The sequence below is a fragment of the Lates calcarifer genome, linkage group LG24 (genome assembly GCF_001640805.2).
Source record: "Lates calcarifer isolate ASB-BC8 linkage group LG24, TLL_Latcal_v3, whole genome shotgun sequence".
Taxonomy (NCBI): domain Eukaryota; kingdom Metazoa; phylum Chordata; class Actinopteri; family Centropomidae; genus Lates; species Lates calcarifer.
The window spans coordinates 15,502,146-15,530,137 of NC_066856.1; the positions used below are offsets into that span (position 1 = coordinate 15,502,146).

The 27,992-nt window shown below is 40.1% G+C and overlaps 2 protein-coding genes across 4 annotated transcripts; one reads left to right on the forward strand and one right to left on the reverse strand.

The window, feature by feature from the left end:
* The first annotated feature begins 1,390 nt into the window (after positions 1–1,390).
* apbb1ip (amyloid beta (A4) precursor protein-binding, family B, member 1 interacting protein) lies at positions 1,391–24,557 on the forward strand. 3 transcript variants are annotated; one of them, XM_018700758.2, is made up of 14 exons: positions 1,391–1,623; positions 7,625–7,684; positions 8,985–9,078; positions 10,616–10,899; positions 12,425–12,502; positions 14,043–14,202; positions 16,667–16,788; positions 18,082–18,156; positions 18,271–18,414; positions 18,925–19,035; positions 20,865–20,963; positions 21,060–21,183; positions 21,310–21,365; positions 22,139–24,557. In XM_018700758.2, the coding sequence occupies exons 2-14, from the start codon at positions 7,625–7,627 to the stop codon at positions 22,775–22,777; spliced, it is 2,046 nt and encodes a 681-aa protein (XP_018556274.1). In that variant the 5' UTR covers positions 1,391–1,623; the 3' UTR covers positions 22,778–24,557. The 3 variants fall into 3 exon arrangements, with proteins under 3 accessions (XP_018556274.1, XP_018556276.1, XP_018556275.1); XM_018700760.2 differs by lacking the exon at positions 1,391–1,623 and adding an exon at positions 4,261–4,412; XM_018700759.2 differs by lacking the exon at positions 1,391–1,623 and adding an exon at positions 5,553–5,745.
* LOC108899996 (protein adenylyltransferase SelO-like) lies at positions 23,620–27,979 on the reverse strand. Its single transcript, XM_051066749.1, is given in 20 exon segments — positions 23,620–23,986; positions 24,072–24,151; positions 24,312–24,434; positions 24,437–24,512; positions 24,649–24,741; positions 24,868–24,933; positions 24,935–24,950; positions 25,043–25,087; positions 25,337–25,466; positions 25,555–25,638; positions 25,713–25,785; positions 25,910–25,979; positions 26,082–26,169; positions 26,322–26,389; positions 26,539–26,637; positions 26,814–26,870; positions 26,979–27,043; positions 27,322–27,450; positions 27,541–27,659; positions 27,748–27,979. Coding segments are annotated over 20 exon segments (1,836 nt in total). The 3' UTR covers positions 23,620–23,863.
* Between the last annotated feature and the right edge of the window lie 13 nt (positions 27,980–27,992).

The following is a 27,992-nucleotide window of genomic DNA, read 5'->3' on the forward strand; positions in this document are numbered from 1 at the left end:
TAAGAATATCACTCTATTACAGTTTCTTGACTCTGTAACATCTTGTGCTGCGATGCATGAGCTGTAACATATACTGGTGAAAACTATTATCAGTATCCACTCTGTCAGACCACCCTCAGTGGCTGAGGAGTGACTGCAAAGACACAACAAGAGGAAAAAATCACCCCATGCTCTGCCACCAAGCTCCACAACCCGTTAATCAGTGTATTTATTTGAGAAATGTTCTCTGAGGCACTAGCGTGCTTGTGTTTGGGAGATGCTTGGAGCTAATGGGAGGCTGCCTTTTGGTGTCCATCTGTTTGTCAACCCCTGAGAGACGCAGGAAATGAGGGTAGCTGGGACTCGTGCCTGTACCCCAAGTGTTTGTTTAATACATCATGAGTCATGGAAGGCTCTTGAACGTGTTCAAGGTTATTTGGTTTCCCCCTGTGGTGCTGCAGCTTCACCGTGTGATGACAGGATTTTACCACAGAGAGAGGGTGGTCTGTCTTCCCCAGTGGAGTCTTGGGGGAAAAATAGGACACAGAAGTGCTAATAAAGGCAAAATAATACCAAAAGGAGACAAATATGTTCCCTGAAAATGAAGGGAATTTGCTCTTTTGAGCATATTTTTGCATCATGATGCTCATTCCTTGCTACATTTTGACCTCAGATTCCTAATATTGTGACACATTTTCAATTTAGCTGCATGCACAATTGCTGTAAGCCGAAGAGAGATCACAAAAAGATGTGAAATATTGTTTTTTGGCCTCCCAGGTTGACTCAAGGAGAAATGCAAATAAATAGAGCTATCTGTGTCTGCATGGTCAGATAAGAGCCAGAGGCTATTCATACCCTGACAGCTTGACTCTCCTTGGTTCTTTCCCCCCTGAAGATAAATGACCTTGTTGCACCACACCAGTGTCTTGAGATATTCCTTCCTGATTTTAAGTGAAGGAAAAAAAAAAGCTTGAGTGTACATGACAGCAATTTCTGAATGCTTGAGTTACCTAGAAGATGTGTGTATTAACTTTACTTCTGGCCTGGTAGCCTTCACCACTACTGTGACGTGCCACATTACCACTCCTGTCTAAAGACTCTGCTGTAAATCAGTTTCAGTGAGGTGAATTATTAACCAAGACCCGTCGCATTCCTTGTGCTGATTCAGCCATTCTCTCGATCCCACCGAGACTTCTTTCTCCACAAACTTCATCATCTGCTCAAGTGGTTGTCAATCACCAGCCATAGTCTTGATTGGACGTCATAGCAAACTGGAGTTTTCTCCTGGAGCGTCCCCTGTTTGCAGCTTTGAAATAGTTGTACAGTGCAGATAAGGAGCGCTGTTCAGGAGGCGTGGGGGGGTGGCCCTGCGCTGCCCAGACAAGACTGTTGTGAAAGTGTTGAGCTCTTAGCAAGAATGCAGTGACAGGTCTAGACCTGAACTTCCGCATTGAGCAGGAAGAAGTCAACAGTCAGAAAGCCAGATGCAATCCACATCAACACACCCAAATCTGCCTGCATATGACTGTTTTTTTTTTGGGTGTTGATTTTTCTTAGTGAATAATACTTTCAGGCTGAACTGATGTCCATGAAGCTGTTATCTTGAAGCTAACTGGTGAAACAAGGATTAAAACATTTGAGAAGGTGAGTTACAGCTCTGTTACGCTGGATGTTGTACCTTCAGCTAACGGTGAACACCCATGGCTGCTTTCCTCTGAGCGGACATGACTTTGATTCTGTTGTTTTTAGATGATGGCCATGTCATTGTTACAGTTACAGCAGATTGCCTTGAACTCGATAGACATATGTTCATAATAAAAGCTGAAGATTTGACTCAGCCTGTCAGACGTAGTGATTTAAAGCATCCTTTGTAGAAAAACTAAGTAAGTAATCAAATTATGTTAAAACAGGATAAAAGTGAAACAAAACGGTCACTGTTACCGTGTTACCGATTAATTAGGTTGCTGTACAGGGTTAGAGCAGTCATTAGGCGTATGTTAATATGATGAAAAGGGTGTTAGTTCGTATGTGCTCTTGTCCGCTTTCCAACTGGGTGGACCCAGCTCTAGTGTCAGACCACAATGTGACTCAATAACCACATGAGACTGATAGGGTTGGCCTCTTATTTTAAAGCTAAGGGTGCTGTCAACTTGTCAATGATAATAGCAACATCACATTTTGTACATTTGGCTTTTAAGATGAGATTAGATCACAGAAAAATGGGCTGAATTATGTGTAGAGCGTATCATTGAACATGTCCAATTGAAGTGATGGAATAAAAACCTTTTAGCTGACAGGATGTTTTCTGCTTTGAGTGTTGTCAAGCAAGAAAACACTGCAATATACAGTATGTTTATACACACTGTTGAATGACTCACAGGTATTTTGTGTTTTGTTTTTTTTAAATGCACATAGCCTATACCCTGTTATTCAAGCACTGTAGGGTCTTGTGTTTTTATCCAAGTTCACACAAACCCTCCTCAACAGATAGGATCTTGTGTGATGTTAGATGCCACTTATGATTTGAGGTTTTTATGTCCTCTGGGGCTTTTTTTCTGCTGCAGAGTCCGTAATTTCCCTACTTGACAGTGGAGTATACCCAGTTCTGTAAACATATCTGCCTAAGACTCATGTATAGATATTTGATCTGAGTCAGAGACAGAGTTTTTGTACATGATCGTAAACATGCTGGGCTTTTTTTCAGTGACTCAGAGTTATTGTCTGGTTTCCATTTTTTTGGCCTGAAGCTTGAGTTACACATGTGCAGACTTATAAAAAAAGGCAGAGACATATTGAGACATTATTTAAAGGGGGAACTCTCTTCTTGGGGAAGGCAAAAGTCACTTGCGTGCTATATTTTCAGTCTTTTATTTCAGAGAATACCACAAGTACGGTGGTGTGTTTTCACAATGCATTGTATGAGTTTGGAGGGTTGCCAGATTTCATGCCTGAGTGTTTCCAATAATATTCATGAATGCTGACAAATCACATATTTTGTGCTTTCTGGAAAGAAAATAGAAATGGTGTAAAAAGGCAGTGACATTCTTTTGTGATTCAAAGAAATGTGAATATGAATCATATAATAAGTTCACAAACATGAACTTGTTGCACTTATCGACAAAAAATTAATTTATCCCATCACTCTCGTCCTCTCACTTCACAGAGGACAATCTAAAGTTGTCACTAGTTTGGTGTCTTTGTAGAGACATGTTCCATTAAAATGGAAAACTGAGCTCTCTTCAGAACACTTTATGCATAAGTAATGGCTCTTTGGTAGTCATGCCAGTATTCCACTTCCAACTGTGAAGGTTCTCCAGAGTTGCTGATAAAAATCTTTTGAATGATTTCACAACATGTCCATGTCAACCACGTCATCTTGAGCCAAAGATTTTAAAGTGTTTTGTTCATATTGCTATACTGTGCATGCAACAACCCTGAAATTTGAGGTTAACACCTTTTCGGTTCCTTCTTTCAAAGTTTTTTTTTTTCTTTTGCCATTTACCACTTACTGTGTGTGCCAGTTGTTTAATATATTAATCAATTTATGTGCTATTCATCTGTAGAAGTAGTGGCTTTAAAACTGGGTCAACTTTTGCCTCCATTAGCAGACTCTTGTTTGTTTTCAAGATATGACCAGCTGCAACACTCAACCTCTCTTCACTATATGAAAGTTGAAATCGCGCCATTTAATGCATTTGGCCTCTAAAAGCAGCTGCCAGGAGTGACTTGACTGATACAGTGTTTTTTTCCTTTCGTGACTTTAAAAGTGGTATGAGGCGCTCAGTGCTTACGTGCTCTGTGTGGTTATTGGTGAGCAAAGAGCTGACGTGGACCAGAATCATACTGCAGTGGTTTTAGAGAGATCTGTTGTATTGTGGTTGTCATAACAGAAACTAAAATGTGACACCACAGTAAAAAGAGACTCAAGGAATGTAAATAATAAAGGAGTGGTAATAATAGAGATTTTTTTAAATACTGAGAGCATGTGGTTCAGTGTTTTTTATCAATTTTTGCATTTTTGAGGTTGTAACTGCTTAATGGTTATGTTTTGTTTACCCTTTATGCAGAGTATTACACACATAACCACATACTGGGCTGTAAAAATTAGGTTTTTCAGACCATTAAAATGTGACATAATACCAGTGAAGAAAACAGTCACATGAAGTTTGTAAGTGGCTGCTCATGTCACCATTTCCTACACAATTTCAACATTGCAAGTGTCAGGAAGTGTACCCTTACCACTTCCTTCTAGGGGTGAACCATTTGTATAAAGGGGTGGAGGAGTGGGCCTGCATGCTTCAACAGTTAGAAAGACCCACGCATACACACGTGACATGGAAATTACTGGCTGAGGCTCAAAGAAACTCAAGAAGAGGAGAAGTTTTGCATGTTTTCATCTACAGTCTGCCCAGATTGATCCACGGAATCAGAAGGTAGAAGTCTCTCATAAGCTTCCAATCATATGCGCAGATGCCATCTGTTAGACACTGGAACAGTACTGATCCAGTTCACATTCGAATTAGAGACATCATGTCACAACACCGTATGAGCTCTCGCCTGGATCATGATCAGTCACACTCGTCTCCTCTGTAGTAGTGTGACGGAGGATTTACCTCTGGTGTATTTTAATTAATTTGTTGCAAACACTTTCCCTTCTCTTGCTGGACCTTAAAGTTTACTAAACAGATTGCAAACTGTAATGAGTGAAAGCAGTGAGTTATGTTTTGTCAGAGACGGTGTTTTCATATCTAATGTACCATAGCAGCAAAAAAAAAGTTAAGACTTGAGATTTAGTAATGCAAACATTTCAATGAGAAAGAGGAAATCTTATTGGTTAAGTTAAACCAATGAGATTAAGGGGTGGGTGGAAATAAAAAACAACAACTTAGTTTCAAGGTTAGTGGCTAACAGCACAGTAAAAGGGAGGCCTATATAAAACACTGTGTAAAGAGTATGTGGCCACTGTGAGGCCTTTCTGAGACGGGCAGATGTCAAAGCTCATACATTGTTACTATAACCTTAACCACATTGAACTGTTAGTTAACCATAATACTAACCTGAACATAACTGTCTGAACTGTATTCAACTTAATGTTTAAATATAAGCATCTCAAGTCTCACAGCTAAAATATGTGTGCCTGAAACATGTTGGAAGAGGTGTCAGAGGTCAGCGGTCGGTTGGGTGTGAGGGAGCGACCTAAAGAGATAAAATTGATATTTAAAAAAAGGCATTTGGACACTTGTGCTCATTGTGAGGACGCAGAGCCGCCTGTCAAACTGTCAGTCTGTTTCTAACTGTGCGCTTTGGGCGTCAAAAACGCAAAACGCCCAAGCCTCAGTCTGCTCCGATCGATCGGCGACAGGTTGGACTGAACCAACCCAAAGGGAGGCCCCAAAATGTGTGAGATTTTAATACTTGTTTTTGTCAGTTGCTGAAAAGAGATGATGACCATTGATGTAGGTTAATTATTTATATTCAACTGATTTCAGAGACCGTATGATAATGAGTGTATTTTAAAAATGGGAGAAATGGGTAGCAAAACCGATACTCCCCCTCCTCACCTGCATAATGAGAATGCCTTTGCACCTGGAGAACTTTAACTCTTGTACTATGCTAGTGTTTTATGTACTGCACTCATAGACAGTCTATGATTGCACTCTGAATTGCCTTGTTGTTGGGAGGTGCTATAGATAAAAATGGCTTTGCCTTTTGTGGTTTCAAAAGTTGGTATCTTTGACATCTATGGATCCAGCGCCATGTTAGCCGGTGAGCCTACCTTTTCTCGCAGTTCCAAGATAACCATGCTAACTCATAGCTAGACTGTTCCAAAAGCAGCACTGATGTTGTATTGAACGAACAAAAACAGTTTGTCTCGGTCATATTTTGTTAGCTGCCATCTGTAAAACACTGATAGATTTTAGTAACTACGGAAGTTCAGCTAAATGCTAATGTACACATGCTAACATGCCCTTAATCACAATACTAACACACCGATGTTCAGTTTAAGGCGTTAGCATTACATTCGGCAGTTAGCGCAAAAATGCTAACTGTTAACGTTATAGTTGTGCATGAGAAAGAGACAGGCCAAAGTCATCAGGATTCATCCTCTTGGGAACATACATGTCAGGACAGATTTTTATGACAATTCATCCAAAGTATGGTTTCCGTTTTGTAAGATCTTGTCATTTGCAAGTGTTTTTTTTTTTTTTATCATTTCAAACATTAGCCGGAATAAATGTAACAGTGCTAGCGTGACTAAAAAGCAGCTCATTGAAGCCTCATTTACAGCCTCAGAACCACTGGTAGAAAGCAGGTGTCTTTCTGTTCAGTAGTCGGCGTGGTTTGGTGGTTATTAGGCTCAGAATTGTCTGGTTCAGCTGTACCAGCAGCTGTTTTCTCAGATCAAGTTATTGCACATTTATCTGCTCGATCACTGAGCTTGCACAGTAGTAAACTATATCATACGTCTGCCATTACTAATGTTAATACACCATTTATGCGCTGCTGTGACTGATTTAACTCCCACTCAAACCTTCTCTGATGCCGTATCTCACTACTACTGGTTTTGTTCCACTGTTAAGAAAATAGGGACTCTGTTTTGACTGCACATTCTAGCCCATCATAACATTTGCTTTGAGAAATGAGGCTTCAAATGATACATTAGAGACAGCTTACTGTACGTAATTACAGATGGAAATCTGGAGTGAATCTTCAGGAGTTGTTTTCAGGAAAAACACAGCTACTATGGTCGTCCCTCAGGCTATTGCACTGCTGAACTGAAGTAATGAACCTTGTTGATGCTGACATTTTACCCACGTCAGGGTTAAAATATAAAAAAACTCTTAACAGTCATTTGTATGAATAGGCCCTCAGACTAAATCAGCAATTTATGACAAGGGTCAGTATGCATGCTTGCATACTTTAAATGTCAATGGTTTCATTTTCCTCACGGACTCAGCATGTTTCAGTAATCAATGTTTGTGATCTTGAAGCATTTTCAGTTTTCTAGCATACAGCATTTGAAATGAATTAGTATTGTTATATGCAATGATTGAAGCAAACACTGTATATTGAAATCATTCAATGTGAGTGCATGGTTTCTACCAAAAAAACTGATGGTCTGATAAGTGCAGCTCTGTTAATAAAAAAAAGTGAATTTTATCTAAAGCTCATAGGAAATGTGAAAATGAATATTGCACCTTCCAGTTCAACATCTGTAACAAGATACAACAAGTTCTGGCGAAAAAATGAATGCCTGGAAGTTATGCATACATAGTTTTCTTCTTCAAACTGGGTTAAAGATGTTTTGCAAGATAGCACAGCCTCAGGGCACATGTTACAACCACATACTTTTCAAAGTAAAGCAGCAGTGCTGTGTCTTACCACAGGCTGAGTTAACATGCATATGTATTTAACATTTGTGTCTCCATGCAAATGGATTTACCTCTTCATTCCACACATTCCTTGACTGTCATTTGTCATGACAACCATGTCCAATCAATCCAAATCTTGCTGCTGCAGCACCAGCAATACAGCTCATTGATACACGTGGTGCTCCAACGGTTTTTGTTACCTGGGACAAAGAGTTTAAAGTTTGATCTTTGAGCATTTTCTATGTCTGACTTTCTGTTGTTGCTTTAACCAGATGGATGACATTGACGCCATGTTCAGCGACCTGCTGGGGGAGATGGACCTCCTCACACAGGTAAGCTTAAGTAGTTGTCAAGGCATCTATATGACTAAGTATGACTGGTCATACAATTTTATTCCTGCACTTCACTCCACACTCATAAGACTTTTGCTTCTCAATGTTTAGTTTTTGTTTCAGATTGTATTATTTATCACTCAATATTACTTATTGTTAATGCTCATTAACTGTTGTTAAGTAAGTAGTGTTGTGCCCCACTACTGTTTACTTTTGAGACTCGATATAAATACCTAATGAAAGTTAGAATGATATAATAGAAAAAACTACATTTCCAAGGATTGAATACAGTGTTTCTTTTCTTATAATTTTATATTAAAAGTCTGGTGAAAAGAAAGATAATGTTCCACAATGTCGACAACAAAGTTCAAAACTGACTGACTTTAAAAAAGGAAAAAGAAAAACAGAATATAGTTGTAAGAATAATTAATTAATAAATACATACAGATGAAAGGCCAGTGCATACTAAAGAATGGTTGGATTCAGAATAGCCTAGAGTTCCATTTTGACAGAACAAACATTCACTTTTCAGTTTCACTTCATGTCACAGGTCTTTTGCAATTTTTGTGGGTCAAAAAAGGCCAAATTCCAAGAAAAAAAGATTTTTCTCTCTGTAGTGCAATAGGAGTTTATGTATCAGATGCTCTTTGTTTTCACAGATAAAATATCACTTCTGCTTGAAAGGATTGTATGCATCTTTCACGCTACGTATATAGAATCACCCATTTTGTCCAGACTTCTCAGGGTTAATTCTTACACCTAACACCTTAAATAGACTTTTCTACCTTAAAGACAGATGACGAACTCACTAAAACCCACCATCGATCACTGAGACACTCTAGACTGGCAAGCACAACAGACACAGCGGGGGGACACACTCTTTGTGGTCATCTAACAACCATAAATTACACTCTCTTGTAGCAGGGAGGTCAAATGGCAAACTCATGAGCCAGCTAGAGATTGCGCTTTTCTTTCTTAGTGAAAAGCCCTGCTGATCACTTTGATGTTGTTTTCCAGCCCACCAGTCATTTTAAATCACTTCCATTTCACTATATGGACGGGTGGAGGTGGCTTATTATAACACATAGAAGCCCTGTTAGGTGTAATACCTAAAACCAGATGTAACATTAAACGTGTAAACATTCTATTTTCTTACATAATGTTTGGGGACAGTTTATGTTTCAGTGTATGCAGAATGTGTTGTGCATTAACTCTCTGAGCCTCTGGGGCTTTTTGTGGCTGCACAGATATTGTATTCATGCTCTTATAAACACACTGCCTTGTTCATTCTTTCCTGCAGAGTCTCGGACAGGAAACGGTACCTCCCGAACCTCTACTTCTCCCCGCCACCAATGAGGAAATCAACTTCTCCATTGGCTTCACTGACCTGAATGGTGACTTAGCATTTTGTCTGTCATGTGTGTAGAAATACTACAAAGAGCTGGGTGTTAAACTTTTGCACATTTATTTTTTTGCAACAACATGTCAATTGTGCAACTGCCGGAATATATCACATGTAATCAGTTATCTAGAAAATGGCAGTTTTGTCATTCAGTTGCTCTGCAGTATATGTGGCTACTGTTCCAGATGTGATTTCAGAAGATTAAGGTCATTATATGTGCCAATTAGTCAGTATTTGCCTGTAGCTCTCATGGGCTGAAAAACAAGCAATAATAATGTTAAAGCAAGGTCACAGCCTCTGTTGTTGTTAGCACTTTACTATCAGTTCTTCTTTCCCTGTTTTCGGTAGGTATACTATGCAGCTCTTTACAACAAAGGCATGTCTCAAGCAATGATCAATTAAAGAATAAATAATTTCATTTCCCAACAAAACTAAAAATGCCAGCAGCAAAACATGCCAGCAGCTCTGTGAGGCTGTACTCAGGCACAGTGGTGAAATAAATGCTGATGTCAGCATTTAGTGATGATGGTTATGTTGTGTTCACATCATGTGGAAGGGAAGGTAGTGATGTAATGATGGGAGACATTCTTATGTTTATAACATTGTGATTTGTTTATGTCATCGGTTAACTCAAGATGGCAGCTGTTGCTGGAGTTTCCAGCTGTTTTAATATAAACACCAACAAAACAAAACAGAATGACAAAAATGTAAATTACTTTTCCTCAGAAATGACTTATAACCTAGCATGCTTTGCTAAAAACCCCAGTAATGGCTACTAACCAAGACTGATTGTAAAAACACTGAATGATCAGTCAGTATTAATGCTGTGCTTCGTTCAATATAGCTCTTAAATTTCAATAGCTTAACAACCACTAATAATGGCTTTATTGGCACTTCAAGTCAGATATATCAGAACTTTTTGGAAAATTTTGCCAACCCCACCGTGAGATCCCACTTAATCCTACACACTGGCCCTTTAAGCCTCAAAGTTCAGGAGATCACTGAAGATCCTGAGGATGCCATGAATGTCTATACAGAATTTCAGGATAGTTGATGAGATAGCTCAGTCTAGATGTTTACTAACTGACAGACTGAAATCCCTAGAGCAATGTTGTTAGTCTAAAACGTAACTATATAAAGGGTTTAAAAGTTGTAAATTCTGGTAACTAATGGTTATAATTCAGCCCTGCCTACCCTATAGTGTTAACAGCCTTTATTTCTCAGGGAAGACATGGGAAGCTGAGTGAGGAGTGAAATGAAATAAAAACCTTAATTTAGCTGTCATTGCATTGCTTAAAAATAACAGAAAATAGGAACTTGTAAAAAAGAAAGTTCTCAATGTTTAAGGAAAAATAACAAGTCATTTCAAAACAGGAACTAAAGTATATTGCATGTGGCAGTATTTTTAAAAGCATTTACTGACTTGTCATTTCTAACAGAGAATAACACCTTCAGACTATTACTGTAACTATAAAAATATTCTTTGCACACGTGAGTTATTGACAAAATGATTCTGCTTCTAACACCAGAGTCGCTCCATGAACTGGAGGACAATGATTTGGACGCGCTCATGGCTGATTTGGTGGCTGACCTCAGCGCGACTGAAGAGAAGCTTGCAGCAGAGATAGAAGGTCTGAAGGTGCCATCACCGCCCCAATCAGACTTGCCGCCGCCGCCTAAAGGCCTGAGCACCCACTCTGCCTCTCCCCACGCTTCACCAGCGAGCAGCACACGAAGCAGCGTTAGCACCCCGGCCTCCTCTGCCGCCTCCCCTTTACCACCTCCGCCTCCTCAGTCTTCAAAGCCAACAAAGGTGTGTCAGCTTGTGTACAGTTTGTCTGCATGACAAGATAGCATCTCTGCAACTGGCTTTTAACCTCTCTACCACTGGGACCTGGTCCAAAATTTAAGAAGTGAGAGTTTTAATAAAGGCTTTTCAGACTAATAGGGAGTGTATTACAGTTTCAAAGAAAATGCCACAATATGGGAGGACAGACATTGAGGGGGAAAAAGCTGTGCACTGTTAGGCTCCTAAAATATAATAAGGAAGAGCAGAAACATGAAGCAGAAAGAGGCAATAATGTCGCAGTCTGTTTTATTGGTGGCATTTCTTGGTTTACTAAGAGTAAGTGCCTTCTAAGCCTTTCATGACAAGACAGTATTACAACAAAAATATCACCAGTTCCCAGCATATACATTTCTGGTGAGTCCTTTTTGTCTTTGTGGAACTGGGAAAGAGTGGTATTGCTCTTATAACAGTTGGACGGTGAGATCACGTCGAAGTTGTTCCTGGGCGGAGGCATCTGTTACAGTTACAGAGACCTGAGTGAGGCGAAACAGCCGAGGGTCTGTCTGGAACAGATCAAACACATAACAGCCATGAGGCAGGAAAGAGTAACAGGATCAATACCAAAGGTTGCAGTAAGGGGAGGGAAGATGTGGCAGTGATCGGGGGTTGAAGTCAGACAGGAGCTTATTGCTTTAGCAGAGCTTGTTACCTCATCCCTCTGAGGTAAAAACACCAGCTGTGCTGAGGCAGAGAATGCGTCATTGTCAGACAGAGGTGTACAGCTTCATTAAAACTGCACTGTTGGCAGGATTTATACGTAAAAACACACCTGTCTTACTGTATAAGACAAAGAAAAGGGTATCATATTCCTGGTAATTGAGATCCAGTAGATTAGATATGATTTCACAAATAAAATTCTTGAATGGACACTTCACCCATGAGATGTTATAAATTAAAACTAAATCAAAACAAAACACTGCACCTCCTGAAGAGCATTGAGTTGCTACAACCACAGAAAAGAGTCACCAGAATTGGATATTTTGTCCCTCATTTACCCATAGCACTGTTTTTGTCATAGCAGTAGCTCTTTGAGAAGTACTCTTATTTACTTTCCTGCTGAGAGTTAGATGAGAAGATTGATACTGCTCTCATATCCGTAGGGTAAATATTAAGCTATAACTAGCAGGCAATTATCTTAGCTTAGCATGAAGACTTGAAATGGGGGGAAGCAGCTAGTCTGGCTCTGTCCAAAGGTGACAAAATCTTCTTAATCATCTTAACCTCACTAATGAACATGTTATGTCTTGTTTAGTTACTAGTATTCCCTTAATGTTTTGACATGTGTAGTTTATTGACATCAATGATGATTTCTTTGTACTGACCAACATTTCCCAAAGTATCCAAGTGCAACTTTAACCCAGTGATGTTTTGATAGGGCATAGCCATTTATAATAGATCAGAACTAATGGCAGATGGGCATCTATTCACCATAATTCAACTGTCTCAATACATATTAATATGAATAATATTATTGTTTGTCCTATTTTAGGAGGAAATTGAGGCACAGATGAAAGCAGACAAAATCAAACTTGCTCTTGAGAAGCTCAAGGAAGCTAAAGTGAAAAAGGTAAGATGACCAGGAGTCCTCTGATCTTATATCCTCTGGCAACAGTAAACTTTAAAGACATTGTGAATTATGGCTACAAGGACTTGACTGTAAAAGACGTAATGCTCAGACATAGCATGGCTCTTTCTTCCTTTCTTTTCTTTTGGAGGAGCCATCAATCACAGTAATGGATGGCTATTTTCATCCTGGCCAACGTTGTGCAGGACAGCATGGCTTCCTCTTTGGGTGATATGTGGTCACTCTCTCATCTTCAAAGCAGGACACAAAAGTGCAGACGTGAGCCAGGTCTGCAGTTTTAAAAAAAATTTTTTTACAGGAAACCAAACTGACTGCCATGTCCTACACCTCAGCTCATGGCACAGGAGTAACTGTTTCCCTGTTAAGACAGTGATTATACATTTTTAGAGATTGTTGAGAATTTAAAGGAAACTTGTAAAAAACTGCTTTTCCAAATCACCATGTTTGTGTGAATGCTGAGGAAAAACAGACAACTGGCCGCTTTCACAGGAGCATCTGTCACTGGGTTGTTAGACACAGAAGGGCAAGGTGCACTCTTAGTGGTTTCCTGTAGTGATCAGAGGGCCTCAGGTTTCAGATAAAGCCACCGGTTTCAACATGAATCATGTATCTTGAGGATGTCTACCTTGCATGAGGGAGTACTGCAAGAGGAAGAATTATTTGCTATCTAGTGACATTTCATTCAACCACATGCCAAAACCATATTGTTTTCCAGGGAAGGTCAAGACCGAGTAACATGTGATCTAACACTCTAAACCTTCTTGTGATAACATCTCTGAAACCCACATTTTTATGACACAAAGCAACTGGCTGACCTTGGTTCTGTGAAACTCCTCAGCTTCCCAAAGCTGGATTTGTTTCCAGATGAGAGGAAGTGTGAGGCCATATGAGCATGTGAGGAAAGTGCTGCTCTGCTCCAGAGCAAAATTAATCTCAGCCAGCTTGGGGCGAGATGCGCTAAGACTGTAAAAATAGACAAATACAATTGAGAAGAAATTGCTAAAAAGCACAGGACGTTCAACAGAATGGAGAGACTGAAGTGCTGATGCTCATCCTCTAGTAAAGCTAGCATTAGGAGACAGAAACAGCCATTTACTGTACGTAGCCTGTGATTAAACTGGCAAATAAACAACCTGCATGTGCTTTAAGGCTGACACTGGATGCCTCACTCCAGAGTCACCTGCTGCTGTCCACAACATGTTGGAAACCTTTAACTTCAATCTGTCATGCAGACACAGAAAACCTCATGTTATAACCAACACTTACAGGAATAGTTTGACATTTTGTAAGATATGCTTACTTGATTTCTTGCTGAAGAGTTAGATGAAAAGCCAGGAGATGATTAGCTCAGGCCAAAAACTGGAAATGTGGGGGGGAACAGCTAGTGAGGCTCTGTCTAAAGGTAACAAGTTCAATAGAAGCAAGAATGTCCAACTATTCTTTCAGGCGAGAGTTTTCACTTGTTGAAGAGAAAATATAGCAAAGTAGTGCAAAGTAAAATAAAGTCGTATTTTTCTGACAGTTGGTGGTGAAGGTGCTGATGAATGACGGCAGCTCCAAAACTCTGATGGTCGATGAGAGGCAGAATGTCAGGGAGGTTCTGGACAACCTGTTTGAAAAGACTCACTGCGACTGCAATGTGGACTGGAGCTTGTGTGAGACCAACCCTGAGCTGCAACTCGGTGAGTTACTGCACTAAAATTGAACATAATGTTCTGTACCATGTGGTGGATTCTGCATACCTGGGAGGTAACAATAGCACACAGGCTGAGGAGGGTTTATGACCAGTGATTAATCTATCAACAATAGCCATTGCTTTTAATGTGCTGCCACTGGTTGATGTAGCACTGTAGTGGTTCATCTTGTGGTTAAGTATTTTCAGGTGAAAATAAAAAGTATTACATTTCCAGCATTAGTTTGTAATAAATCTACTTAAAACTACCAACCTTTCATAACAGAAAATACAAAGAAAAAGATGTCATATTACTTGCGACACTGCTTTGTTGGCAAGTGATTTCTGGGTAATGTAGTGCAGGAACACCACAGCAATACGCACTAGCTGAGCAGCAGATATATCAACAAAATCAGAAAAACACAGCGGTGGTAGATTACCACTTTAACATTGTAAGCCTTCAGTGTGTTTTTATATGAATTGTCAACTAAACACACACACACACACACAATGTACAGTGTGGGATATTTCATCGTGGTCCAGATGATGGACTGTGTTTTTATTGGCACGATGGCGACCACACTGCAGCGAGCTCACAATGAAACATTGATCTTACTCCCATTCATCTCTCTCTCCCTCCTCCCCTCTCTCCTATAGTCTCTCTATCCCTCTCTTTCTTGCACACACACACAGTGTAGACAGGTGGGTTTAATTTGTTGTATCGGACACTGTCAGTCATCCTCTCTGTCATGCGGAAATAGGAGCCTTATGATCTCAATCCTCTGTCTGAGCAGTCTGTGCTATATTTACTTCAGCTGCTGGACGTCAGATTCTCCAGCCGTTTGTTAACATCTGTTTTCTCTGTTTTCTAACAACTTCATCAGATTGTTACGGAGATAATTCATATTTTTTAAAGAACCAAGCTTATATATCATGAACAAGGAGTCATTGTACTCCATCGTGACACTGTTTCAATGAAATACCGGTGGTAGAATCATTAACCTTTGCAAGCAATAAAATCTAAGTCAATATTGTTTTGCTTGAAAATTATATTCATGTAATTTTATCTGCAGCTACTTAAGCTGTGACACACTAAATTAAAGGATAAGCCTGGAATTATTCCATTAAATGCCAAAATCGAGAATGTCTAAGTCCATTTCGCAAAACATCCCTACCCTGTCTGTGGCACTCTTCCCCAAGTCCATTCATTCCTGTTGAAGATGCAAATCTTCAAAAATTGGTCACAAGTTTACAGTTAAATGTTTAAAAAAAAATGTTTAAAGTTATTTCCTTAAACGTCTGGGTGCTGTAGTTTTTGTCAAACGTCACTACAACAGGAGGAAATAGTGTGGTTATTAGTGGCTATATAGCAGAAAAGAGTAGGTGAGATTAATTCACAATAAACTACAGTACAGCACCCAAAGATGATTTATCTATGCTGCCAGTGCAAAAACAAATGAGGAAATGTGTGTTTCCTTGTGGTTAACGCTGTTTATTTTTAACCAAATGATACACCATGTTTTAAGTGAGCTGTCTGAGACACAGATAGCCACTTATAAATTCTTCTGTGTTGGCAATTTGACTCATTTGCATGGGGATGAGCGGTGTCTTGTGTCATCTCTGACTAACTGGGCAGCATGACAACTTGACAATGGAAACTGTTTGAGTTCATTCATTTTTAAATGCGTGACCCCCCCTGACACAGTATGTGTTATGTTACAACTACTGAAACATTTAAGCTAGTGTTTAATCTTTACTGATAAAAGCCAAGGCTAGTCATGCTCAGTAAACACCCACAGAGCTCAACAGCAACAGCATCTTCAAACAAATCTTAACTGTTAAAATCACCCACATGCTCACCATCCACACCACTGCAACACAGCATGTGGCTGATGTAGTTCAAAGGGGTTTTTACTCCTAATAACTCACTCCAGCAGCGCAGTCACACCATCCGTTTAATGATTGTAATAGTCAAACTATAGACTGGAACGCTGGCAGCAATTTATTTAATGCCTACCTCTGCCTCGGCCAGTAACCTGCAATTGGGGTACATGGCTAAACTACAGTCAAATGCCCACTACATGATGGAGATCTATAGGCACTGCTTGTGTGGGTGGGCAGAGAGGAGGAGGTAGAGAGTGCTCTTAATGTGTTTTTGAGGTTTAGTGCCCATTTAAAGTTCTTTCAGCAAAGTGGGGAGGGTTGTATTTTATGGAGCCCTTCCTTAATTCAGCCCATTTGAAACAGACAATTATACAGCTGTGAAACTGACTTTGAACCAAGCTCAGCTGATTTAAAGATTTGTGACAGAGTGAACTGCTGTACATGGGATAAAGCATTTGTTTTACAAAGCCAAAACAGAGGTGCCACAGAAAATACAAAGTGAGATTAAAGAGTGGTAGACTCTGGTTTAGATAATAATGTTCTGTTAGATCAGTGTGACAAAATCAGACCTTTTTTTTTTTTTTTTGTAGAGCGGGCATTTGAAGACCACGAGAACCTTGTGGAGCCACTCTCAGCATGGACGAGGGACAGCGAGAACAAAGTCCTTTTTCAAGAGCGCAAAGAAAAATATGAGGTTTTCAAAAACCCACAGGTTTGTCCCCCTCACTGTACACTCCACCACACACCAGCTTCAGCTCTTTAAATCTAGCAGCCTATACACTGAGCAATCAGAGGTGATATGCGTGTGATATCTCAAAAGTCCAACACTGGCTAGTTCATTATTCTTGGCCTTGGTTTGTGCAAGTCTATCTCTACATTGTTTCAGCTGAGCACCATCTGGCTATTTTCACTGCTGAATTGTCTGAATTATGAGATGTCTTTGCTCCGTGCAGGATGACCTCTTACATTTATGTCCTCACTGTAATATATCAGACAAAACAGCTTCAGGCAAAAGACAGTGAGATCTTGGCATGTTTGTTGATATAATGGAACCCTTTATAGTCCCAGAGTATTTAATGTATTGGGTCTGTTGGCAGAGATAAATAGCTGCATTGGAAAACTGGTGAGATATTCTCATTTTTAAAGTCCTCCATCATGTCTTCCACGTCCCCCAGCAAAAGACAGATCTGTTTTATACCGTACGTCCCTATCAATTTACGGTTTTAACTTTTGACAAGAGCTACCAGAATAGAATTCCCCTTTGGGCTTTCTCTCAACCACTGTGAAAATATATAGGCGCAGACTGTGATATGAAATCAAACTAGCTCAGTCACACAGGGACAAAGAGTTGGGGTTGGGGGTTGGGTTGAAAGCAGGTAGAGAATTGTTTCCCACTGAGTTTGCTGATAACCAGTGTTTGAACTGATATTCAGTATATTTAAATTTAGATTTAAAAAAAAAAATCAAATGTTTTATCCTCATTGAACAAGTTCTGAGGTCCATTTACTTCACATAAAAATCAGAATGATGAATACGTATTTGAGGGACTACAGACATTTGATGTCTTCAGCCACATGAATGGTTCTGTAGCTGCACTAAGGCACAGCAGTCAAATGTTAAAATGCACATGCAACTGTAGCATGCTCAAACTGACAATGCCAACATCCTGATATTAAGTAGGCGTAATGTTTACCTTGGACACCATTTTAGAGTAGTGTGTTAGAAAGCTAACATTTGCTACTTATCACCAAAAGGAATGAAGGTTTTGCAAGTGTTTTAAGTCAGAGGTTCATCAAAGTTACTGGGATTAATCCTGAGGGGGATATGAATGTGTCCAGCAGATTTCTTGGTAAACTATCCAGTAGCTGTTGCGACATTTCATTCAAAACCACATTAGCAGTTCCTAGTCATGTCGCTCACATGGCTAAAAATTGCTAATATATTGGGAAATTGCTGTATCAGGCGTACTGTAATCATTAATGTACTTTGTATTTTATTCCTGCAGAACTTTTATCTATGGAAAAAGGATAAGAAAGCTCTCAAAGACATAAAAGACAAAGACAAGGATATATTAATACAGGTAAATAAACTTATATGTACACACACAAACCCATAGTGAAACATTTTCTTTAAACAGTTACACCAGTGGGAGCTCCTCTCAGTGACCCCTTTCATCCCTCTTTCACCTCCACAGGAGAACTTCTGCGGGACTTCCATCATCGTGCCTGATCTGGAGGCGGTGCTGCACCTCAAAGAAGACGGCAAGAAGTCCTGGAAGCAGCGGCTCTTCCAGCTGAGGGCCTCGGGAATTTATTATGTGCCCAAAGGGAAGACCAAGGTCAGGGGTCAAAAGAGAGGGGGGGCATCATTTGTGGCAAAGAGCAGAGAATAAACACACCTCTACAGCAGCTGGAACGTTCAGCTGTACTCGAGAAAGTTGAACAGCAGTTTTTAAAGATGAAAATCCTGCAGATATAGAGATGTTTTTGCAATATCAACTGAAATCCTAATGAGATGTGAGGTCGGCTTTTTTCATTTTTCACTGGGACTACAAAGTTCTTGTGTGTTGCATTTCTGCTTTATCAACCCCACTCTTGTTTCATGCACCACTGAATATAACTAGAGCTTTTACTCCCTGCTGGATACCTACAGTATATTCATTTACGGTATATCTTAGATCTCTTGGCAGCTTCTACTCCCAAACATACCATTCATACAGTACATTATGCACTGCTACACCATTTGTAGTGCAGATATTCAACTCAGCAGACACAGAAACAAACCACAAGAGAACAAAAAAGACACTACAGATCAAATTGTAACGTAATCTTCTTTTATTTCTTTTCAGTCATCTCGTGACCTTGTTTGCTTCCTCCAGTTTGACAATGTAAACGTCTACTATGGCAAAGACTTTAAGAGCAAATACAAGGCCCCAACTGACTTCTGCTTTGTTCTGAAGGTAAGTTTAAAATATGTTGTGTTATTAATCAAGTGTACAGTGACACACCCTTTTTGATTAACAGCGAAGCTGCAACTTCCCCTATAACTGAGAACACTAGACTGTAACACCAAATGTTTCTGTTGTTGTCCATGCAAAAATACTTGTCTTACACATTATATTACGAGATATCAATGCAGCTGATTATAAATACATGGTGGTTTCAGGGTCTATGGTCAGCCCAACAGTTGTTTGCTTAACTGGAAATGTGAAATGCAATAAATAGTTTAGTTTGAAGAAGTGAAAGGACTCGGTTTTGTCCAATTTAGCTGAGGGTGGTGGGAATGAAAATGACAAGATGATTTTTAAAGCATTTCCTCACATTCCTTTAAAAGAAATAACTGTAAAAGAGCCATGCATTTAATTAAAAGAGACTTTAAAATGGAGAATATTAACATTAATGGGAGGTATCCATTTAAGAGCGAGAAATGCTGACATGAAAAAAGAGAGAATTAGATGGTTTGGTGGTCAAGTCTTAAAGGGATGTGAAAGTCTGCGTTCTTTCCCTATCTCGTCTTGGAAACACTAGAATCAGCAGATACCATTAGACTAGATGGTGAGGATCAAAGCGAAAAGAGCTTAGAGAAGCAAAGAAACTGAATTACCTAGCAGTGAAAGACAGAGTCCTCAAGGTTTGAGTTGAAGGGAGGAGAATGAGGTGCTGTTTGTCCAAGGGCAAAGGAAAAATGGCCTGTCACAGTGGACATTTTGGAAGGCTGGCTGGCTTTCATGTGGTTTCTTGTCCTTGGTGTTTATGGCACAATGTAGTAAAACTTGTTAAAAGCTGCTTCAACTGCGGTTGATAATATGAAGATGGTGGCCTTTGAGTCATTGGTGGGGTGGTGGTGGTGGTGGGGGGGGGTGTTTATGAGCTGCCCAAACCAGAGGTGTTGCTAGAGGTAATCTCTAATGTCACTCTAATCATGAACAACTGATATCACATTATGTGGAAATTTAACTTCCTCTACAGTGGAAAGCAATCTAGACCAGCAAATGCTTTTGTAATCAGTATGACTGCTCATTTTCTAAATGGATAAAATCAACAACAAAGACTATCCCAGGTAAACATCTTATTGGTTCCCATTTAAGATAACAGCGTACCTGAAGATACAATTTATTTATAAGATACAGTTTCCTTCTCTGTTTGTTCACGAACACTAACAGTATTATATCAAATAATAGGAAATGAAAATATATAAGCTATTGAATTAGTGTTGCCCTTTAACACTCGGATTCTAGATTCACTCTGCCCCCTTGTGGCACCCTGTGATAACGTCTAATCGAAAACAGTAAATCATCATGATTCCTGAGTTAGTTAAGGCCCTCAGGCAGAGTCAGTGGATTTTTTTTGCAAATTTTTTTTTCACTAAAGTAATGAAATACAATAGAGTTTGTACAACAGCTGAAAAGAAGGAGGTCATGGTGCCATTATTCAGTTTGTCTCCCTAGAGATTACTGGTTGTGTGCTTTGGTCTGTTGTTGCCCAAAAAACAAGCTTGATGCACATTTAAAGTGAGCTGTACTGATCATCAGTAATTATTATTTGGGATTAATTGTTTGGTAAAAATGACCACCTACCAGACAGTCACAAATCCCTACTTGTTTGGTCCAACTAGCAGTCCAGAACCCAAAGATATTCAGTTTACTGACACATTAGACACAATCAGCAAATCCTCACAACCAGCCACATGACTATTAAAGTTCTGAGAAAAAATAACAAAGTAGGTGGTCAGATGGTGTTTGTTTTTTACTGGCTTAACCATATTTACTATGTGGAATTGTCTCTGTAGCATCCTCAAATCCAGAAGGAGTCTCAGTACATCAAGTATCTGTGCTGTGATGACGCCTGGACCATGAATCTTTGGGTGACTGGAATACGCATTGCAAAGGTAAATGTGAACCCTGCTTTTAATAACCAAAATACAATCTCCACTAAACCAAAAGGTCTAAGGTCACACTCCGTGGTGTGTTTCTTACACTTCCAGTACGGAGCGTCGCTGTATGAAAACTATAAAACAGCCGAGAAGAAGGCGGCTGTCAGCTCTGTGTGGACAAACCGCAGCACGCCATCGAGCTCCAATCCATCAACGCCCTCACCCACCATCAAAGGTAGTACGACACGCAAACTCTCTTTGCTGAGTGTTTCGCTGATGTGAAACAACCCAGATGAAGTGACACTAGTACAAACCTTTTCCTCGTACAGTATGTTCACTCATGGTGTTTCTCTTCTTCTAGCCAAGTCACCAAGCCAGGCAAACGGTCATGCTACCAAACCCCGACCTGCATCTCAGGTAAACAACCATCTAAATCTACAGTCTATAAAAAAACAGTGAAAAATACCCATTTCAGTTTCCCAAATCTCAGTGACATGTGATATGTAACTATATATTCATAGAAAGGTTCCTGGAAAGTATTATGTAAATTTCTAGTAATTGTAGGGAAAGTGCAGACACTGCTCATTTGGTACATTTGCAACTAATGACTTGTGAATGAATAACTACTAATGTAACCTAAAAAGTGTTTTAATCAGTGCACTGCAGATCAGGTAAACATGCAAAAATGTGAAATTTGTATTTGAGTATTTGCTTTTTTTCTTTGTCATATGTGAGAGTCAATTTAAAATTGTTTGCTTTTTGACAGTTGGTCAAACATAACAAGCAAAAAAAGACTTTTACTCATATTTTTAAAAATCACCTCATAGACTATAAACAATGACAAGAGAAAATAAGCTTTAGTTTCAGTCCTTAACCAAACACAACTATCTCAAATTGCTTTCTCAGAACTTTATTTTCTTTTACTGATTAATGACTCGTTCCAAGTTACAGTTCTTTCCAAGAAACTTCATAGGAAATTATTAGGATGTAAAAGGATGCATTACATAGAGTCAAATTTTCACATTTGTGAAGTGATCATTCGTTTGATCATTCTCAAAGGGTGGATGGATAAGATATCCTGACTGTCTCTTGTCTTAGTCAAGTTAAAACATCAGTGTGTAGACCCGCCCTGCCTGGTAAATTCACCACCTCCTGTACATGTTACAATGTTTTATATTCTGTCTTCTCAGGACTTCGGAAATATCCCACCTCCACCTCCACCTCCACCCCTACCATCAACTGAGATTCTCCCACCACCACCTCCAGACCCAGTGCTCCCTCCACCACCTCCTTTGGCAGCCAAGAGTTATGCAAAACCTGTTCCCCCCCAGCGACACCTGCCAACCAACTTCCCTCCACCTGCAATGGACAACCTCCCTCCTCCACCCCCGCCTCCACCCATGGATGACTCCTCAGAGGCCCCACCAGACTTCCTTCCGCCCCCTCCTCCGGCCGCTGGCTTTGGTTCGCTGCCTCCGCCTCCTCCGCTGTTGATGAACTCCCTACCACCGCCGCCTCCCAGTTTTGGGGGTATGGACCAGTCTCTGCCTCCTCCGCCACCAGATCCAGAGTTTTTACCACCTCCTCCAACTCAGCAAGTGTACATAGGGGCTGGAGCGCCCCCTCCACCTCCGCCGCCTCCTCCACCTGCTGCTGCAGCTGCTGCCCCGAGAGCACCGGTGCGGCCCTCTGGATCAGTGAAGAAGCTGCCTCCTGCTCCGCCAAAGAGGACTACACCCTCGCTGCTTGGAGAAGGAGGAGGGGGAGGAGGTGGAGACTTCATGTCAGAACTCATGCTAGCCATGCAGAAGAAACGTAGCGATCATTAGCTTGAGCAGGTAGTTTGTGGAGTATAAAGAACAACTTAACCCTTAATCAGCCTTTTCTTGATTCCAGCAAAACTGCGTTTTACAGCCACAGACATCAGCCACTGGAGATCAATACACACATCATCTCTTCAACAATACAGACATTCATCCATTATCCTTCTTATCCTTAAGTGCTTATCGAAGACATAACCATGCATGACTCCAGACAGAGGGTAATTGTTCTACAGACCAGTTTTGAAACTTTAGCTGAGACACCAATGACTGTCACAGTTAGCTGTAGGAAAATGTAATACAACAAACACGAGGTGTAATTTTTTTTGTGCATGACATAAAAAATATCATGCTGTTATCATTCTTTAAAGAGACATTTTTTCGATAGAATTGTGTATATTGTCATATTTGCCTGGAGGGCTGTAAATATACCACTTTCCCACCTACACTGGAATATACACTGTACCCAGTTAGTTAGCAAAGGTCTTTTACCCAAATAAATCCCTTTAATTCCTGGTGACATAAGAAATGCATGGACTGAGCATCATTTCTTACTGGACTGATTTATTGGGTGGTCCTCCTGTCATCTAGTGGAACCTGCTGCTATTGGCTGTTTAAAAACACATGATGTATGACATACGGTACGGTCTATCTAAAAGCAACAACCTCCCTGGATTAAGTATCATAATCGATCAGTGTAACGCCTTGAAGATGCTGTAAAACTCTAACAAATGAAACAGCACTGGACCTAGTTACATTTTGTATCTCTGCTGTGCATGTGAATAGTATGCAGTGTTTAATGTGGTACTGTATAAGAACCTGGATGCATAAAAAAGCAACAGGACAGCCTCTCAAATCAGCATCTTTGTCTTTATTTTGGAGTCAAAGGGGAAATACAAGGTGCTTGAAGGTATTTAGCTGATTACAATTTTATGATCAAAAGGCTATTTCATTTTTCATTACACAGCTATGACCTTGACATTTTGGAGCAAATATATTCCACTATCCTGACAGGATTAACCAAAATATACCACAAAAGACCATTTAAGTTACAATTCTTCTTCACTTGAGTATTTTGCTCTTTTGGGGGCTCACTCATGATGAACAGCTGACCTTTAACCTCTTAGCCCACAGTGGAGGTCTTGCTGCATAGCCCGCCTCCTCTGCAGTCTCTTGTGTAACAAAGGGGAAGGACAAGATGCGGTGCAGCAGCTCCACCTAATGGGAGAAAAATGTCACTAATTGGCCATTGCTGTGGTTTAACAGTTAAAAACTTTACATCACTTATTTATCAGACACATACCTCAGAAAAATCATTCTTCTCAGCTTTCCTTATAGCTGACTCTGCCATCCAGTTCCTCAGCACGTATCTAGGGTTTACGCCTTAAAGAGATTTTACGCAATCAGGTGATGATCTTCCTGTTTTGGTCAAGATTCAACATCATCACATAACAGAAATGTTAAAACCCAGTGACTCATGATATCATGAGTCATTGGGTTTTAAAGGGCTGATCAACATTAATATGTAGATTCAGTGGCTTACTTTTCATCCTGTTTTGACGATCCAAATCTGTATCATTTTCTTGTCTGAACAGGAGGAGAAAAAAAAGAAACATTTCAGAGAACAAACTAGGACATAGTTTGACAATACACATTTCTTTGCTTACCTGCTGACTCGGAGGAAGTACATACTGAGCCAATCAGAGAAGTGCTTGTGCGATGATAAGTCACCAAGGGCCCACATCTAATACACACACAAAAAAACATTAAAAACATACCTCTAAATTGATGCAATGGCTTTGTGTGATTTATGCTGTTACAAAAGCAGATATCATAATTAACCCTTCACGGTTTGTATCTGTTTGCTGCTTTAACTCCACCTGTGTGAAGTTCCTGTTATGAAGCTGCAGTTGTGAAATTTCACTGAGCTGTCTGAAGGTCATGGTGAAGTCTGACTGTGTGTCCTCCATCATCTGGGGAGACAAACACAAATTATCTTGTGAGTTAAAAAAATACAATTTGCACACTGCCAGTAAACAGACAGTGAGATTACATTGATTTAATAGTAAGCATGCCAACTCAGAATTGTAATGACTTGCCTTGAGCAAGAAGGCAATAATGTAGCTGTCTTCTTCCTCTTCACCAAGAAGCCCAAGTTTTGCTTTTAAATATCTGGTGAATCCTGAAATAGACACATATATAAGATTAGAAAATAACATATTATTCTTGTGATAGCTTGAATGTAACATGAGGGTGAACAGTGGGAATGCTCACCTCATCTGGTAAATATCAGTATATCCTTTTAAGATCATTTTAGCCCTGAACAAAAGATAAGAAGTAGGTCAACAATTATACTTCATGTGAGGAGCTTTAATTTGAAGGGGCAGAAAACTACAGTGTATCTACTGCGGATTCTGTGAGTCCTCATTTCCTCATATCTCTACAACAGAGGTGGTGAATGCAAAGTGACTCATAGAACCACAATAGCCACATTTCTGGGAACACCAGGTAGATATATACCAGAATTATCCTTGAATACAAATATACAGTATGTCATGGTTTTCTCACTCTTTCTGCTGTTTGTATGTCAGCACAGGACTGAGAGCCACCAGGAGCTTCTCCAGGTTGAACAATCCGACGTTGACCTGAGCTCCAATGCTGTACCTGCCCTCATCATCAGACGTGTTGGGGACAAAATCTGCAACGTTAAAGGTCTGTTTGAGTTTCAACAAAACACACACACTGAGATATTTTGATGAAACACAGATATGCAGTATTGTACACACTGGGGTCATACGAGTCCATGAAGCCAAATGGTCCATAGTCGATGGTGATAGACAGGAGGCTGAAATTGTCTGTGTTACACACACCTGTCAAGATGACACAAAATAGATATAAGTAGATGTTGGTACAAATGGTGATGAAACGTTCAGCTGGTTCTTACCGTGTGCAAACCCAACAGACATCCACTGAGCGATCAGATGTGCTGTTTCATTAACGACTGTGGAATAAAACACCTAAAAATACAAAGAATAGCACAGTTCGTCAGAATACACAACCCCTCTTAGGTGTACTTTCTACATACAAGTGAAACAAACACACAAAAGTAATCATGAGAAAATATCTTTTTATGTGACTCACCAGGTACTTGTCCGGGTCACCTGAACTGATTGAAGGGAAATGTTCATCAGTCACAAAGTTCAACAGCTTTCTAAAATCAACAGGACAATAAAACTATGTTAGGCTGGCAAAAAGGAAGTGAAGAAATGACAACAAAGCCCTGATATTATCATGATCATGTGACCAGTATCACCTCAGGAGATCTATCTCTCCACTTTGAGCCAAAATTTCTAACGATCCAATCCGAAACCACGACTTGGCTAACCGCAGAACAACAGCTCCTGGAGTAAAAAACAAAGCAGACTAAAGATTCAGAGAGTGGAGAGAAGTTACTAATATAAAACATTTTTGGAAACAATTGTGTAAAATAACTACAATGGAACGCATGTAATGAGAAATTAAATGCAGCTGGTTTTGCATATATTTTCTGTACCTCTCTCTGTCTTCACATTGCCATTGTAGAACTGATCCCTCAACACAGACTCCTCACTTACAATTAGACTAAAACAAAGCAATAAATTATCAGATCAATGACAGGAAACACTCAACAAAAACATCATGCATCTCATATATGGATTCAAAGTCATATAAAAATTAGTGAGACACAGGATATTAAACCTTTGCCTTTCATTCATCAGTATTGTTCTCACCTGGCAGCCCTGCTGGTGGGAACACCCAGGAAATGCATGGCTTCGCTGCACAGGAACTCCCTGACAGACGAGCGAATCACAGCCCGACCATCTCCTGACCTGTGGTAAGATGCACAGTCATCCTGAAGTTAAGAGTTGATGTGACATCTCAGCCACATATACTGTGTGTTTTCTATTAATACTGAATACAAGATGTGATTTCAGCATTATCTATATAAATACAGACATTGATTTTGATGTCTTTATTGATATATACTGTAAATAAAGAAATGTGCCTTGAATATGGTGTTTTTCCAGATCCCTTCAGCTGCAGTTCCCATGTTTCTCCCTTCCTATGAAATGGTATATATAAGGAAAATAGGTAAGGGCTTTACCTGGCAATGCACCTTGAATGTGAGTACTTTTGAAATACATGAAATCAAATTCCAAAATGTTCTCACCTGTTGGTGTACTGACCAAGGTAGTGTGCTCGGCCATCACCCAGCTGACCTGCCCAGTAGCCAAACTATTGGAGAAGGGAATGGAAAAAGAGCACATGACACTTTCTTTACCAGCTGTGGTCAGATTCAACCTCAGATTGTGCACAGCCGACAGAGGCTTCCTTGTTTCATTTGGCTTTGTTAACCAACGTGTTTCTGGTCCAGTTTAATCCTCAGATGATGGTATATCTGTTAGAGTTTTACTGAGAATCCAGATGTTTGTGGGAGTATGCATTTTGTAACTATTAAGTATGATGTAATTCAAAACAGAGCACACAACACAAAAAAACAAATCCATGTTTACCTGATGACCCCCGTATCTGTGTGCAAGAGGTACACATCCTAACAGCAGTCTGCCACCACTGGCATAAAGCAGGAAATCCTCTGACTGTGTCACAGCCATGTCTAAATCCAAGATCCCCTCGATGGCGTCCTGTTGAGACAATTTCAGATATTAATTAATTTGTCATATGGTATGTTGATGGTAAAATCTATGATGCTGCTGCTGACATTACATCACCACCTTAGAAACTGCTGCCAGTCTTAACGGTCCTTTCAGTGGGGTTGGAATGGATTTGGAAAATATGCAGTTCTTCACAGTGCGAACAAAGTTGCCATCAACCTCATCACCTGGGAATGCTTCTACAGAAAGGAAAGGAAATAAAGGTGACATCATTTCTGTTCTTTTTCCTGTTTTAATATGAGCTGTAAAGACATGAATCCATGTTACCGATAAGCTTCTTGCAGGAGACTCTGAACTGGTCCAGGTCCTGTAGGAGGTTTGAAACACTCACGTTCCACCTGGATTTGGTGGTGTGTGGGGACGGCTGGCTGTTTGATGCTGTGTCGTCATCGCTGTGACAGTCAGAGTCAGGACTTTGGCAGAACTCCAGGACATATACAGGTGTGAAGCTCGATGCTGCTGCTAGAGCAAAGACTAGTACACTGTAGATGCTCCACATGTCCACAGACAGA

Coding starts and splice junctions, on each gene's coding strand:
- apbb1ip (XM_018700758.2), top strand. CDS start 7,625: ATGGATGACATTGACGCCATGTTCAGCGACCTGCTGGGGGAGATGGAC. Junction 20,964..21,059: donor CTGGAATACGCATTGCAAAG/GTAAATGTGAAC, acceptor TTACACTTCCAG/TACGGAGCGTCGCTGTATGA. Junction 21,184..21,309: donor GCCCTCACCCACCATCAAAG/GTAGTACGACAC, acceptor CTCTTCTTCTAG/CCAAGTCACCAAGCCAGGCA.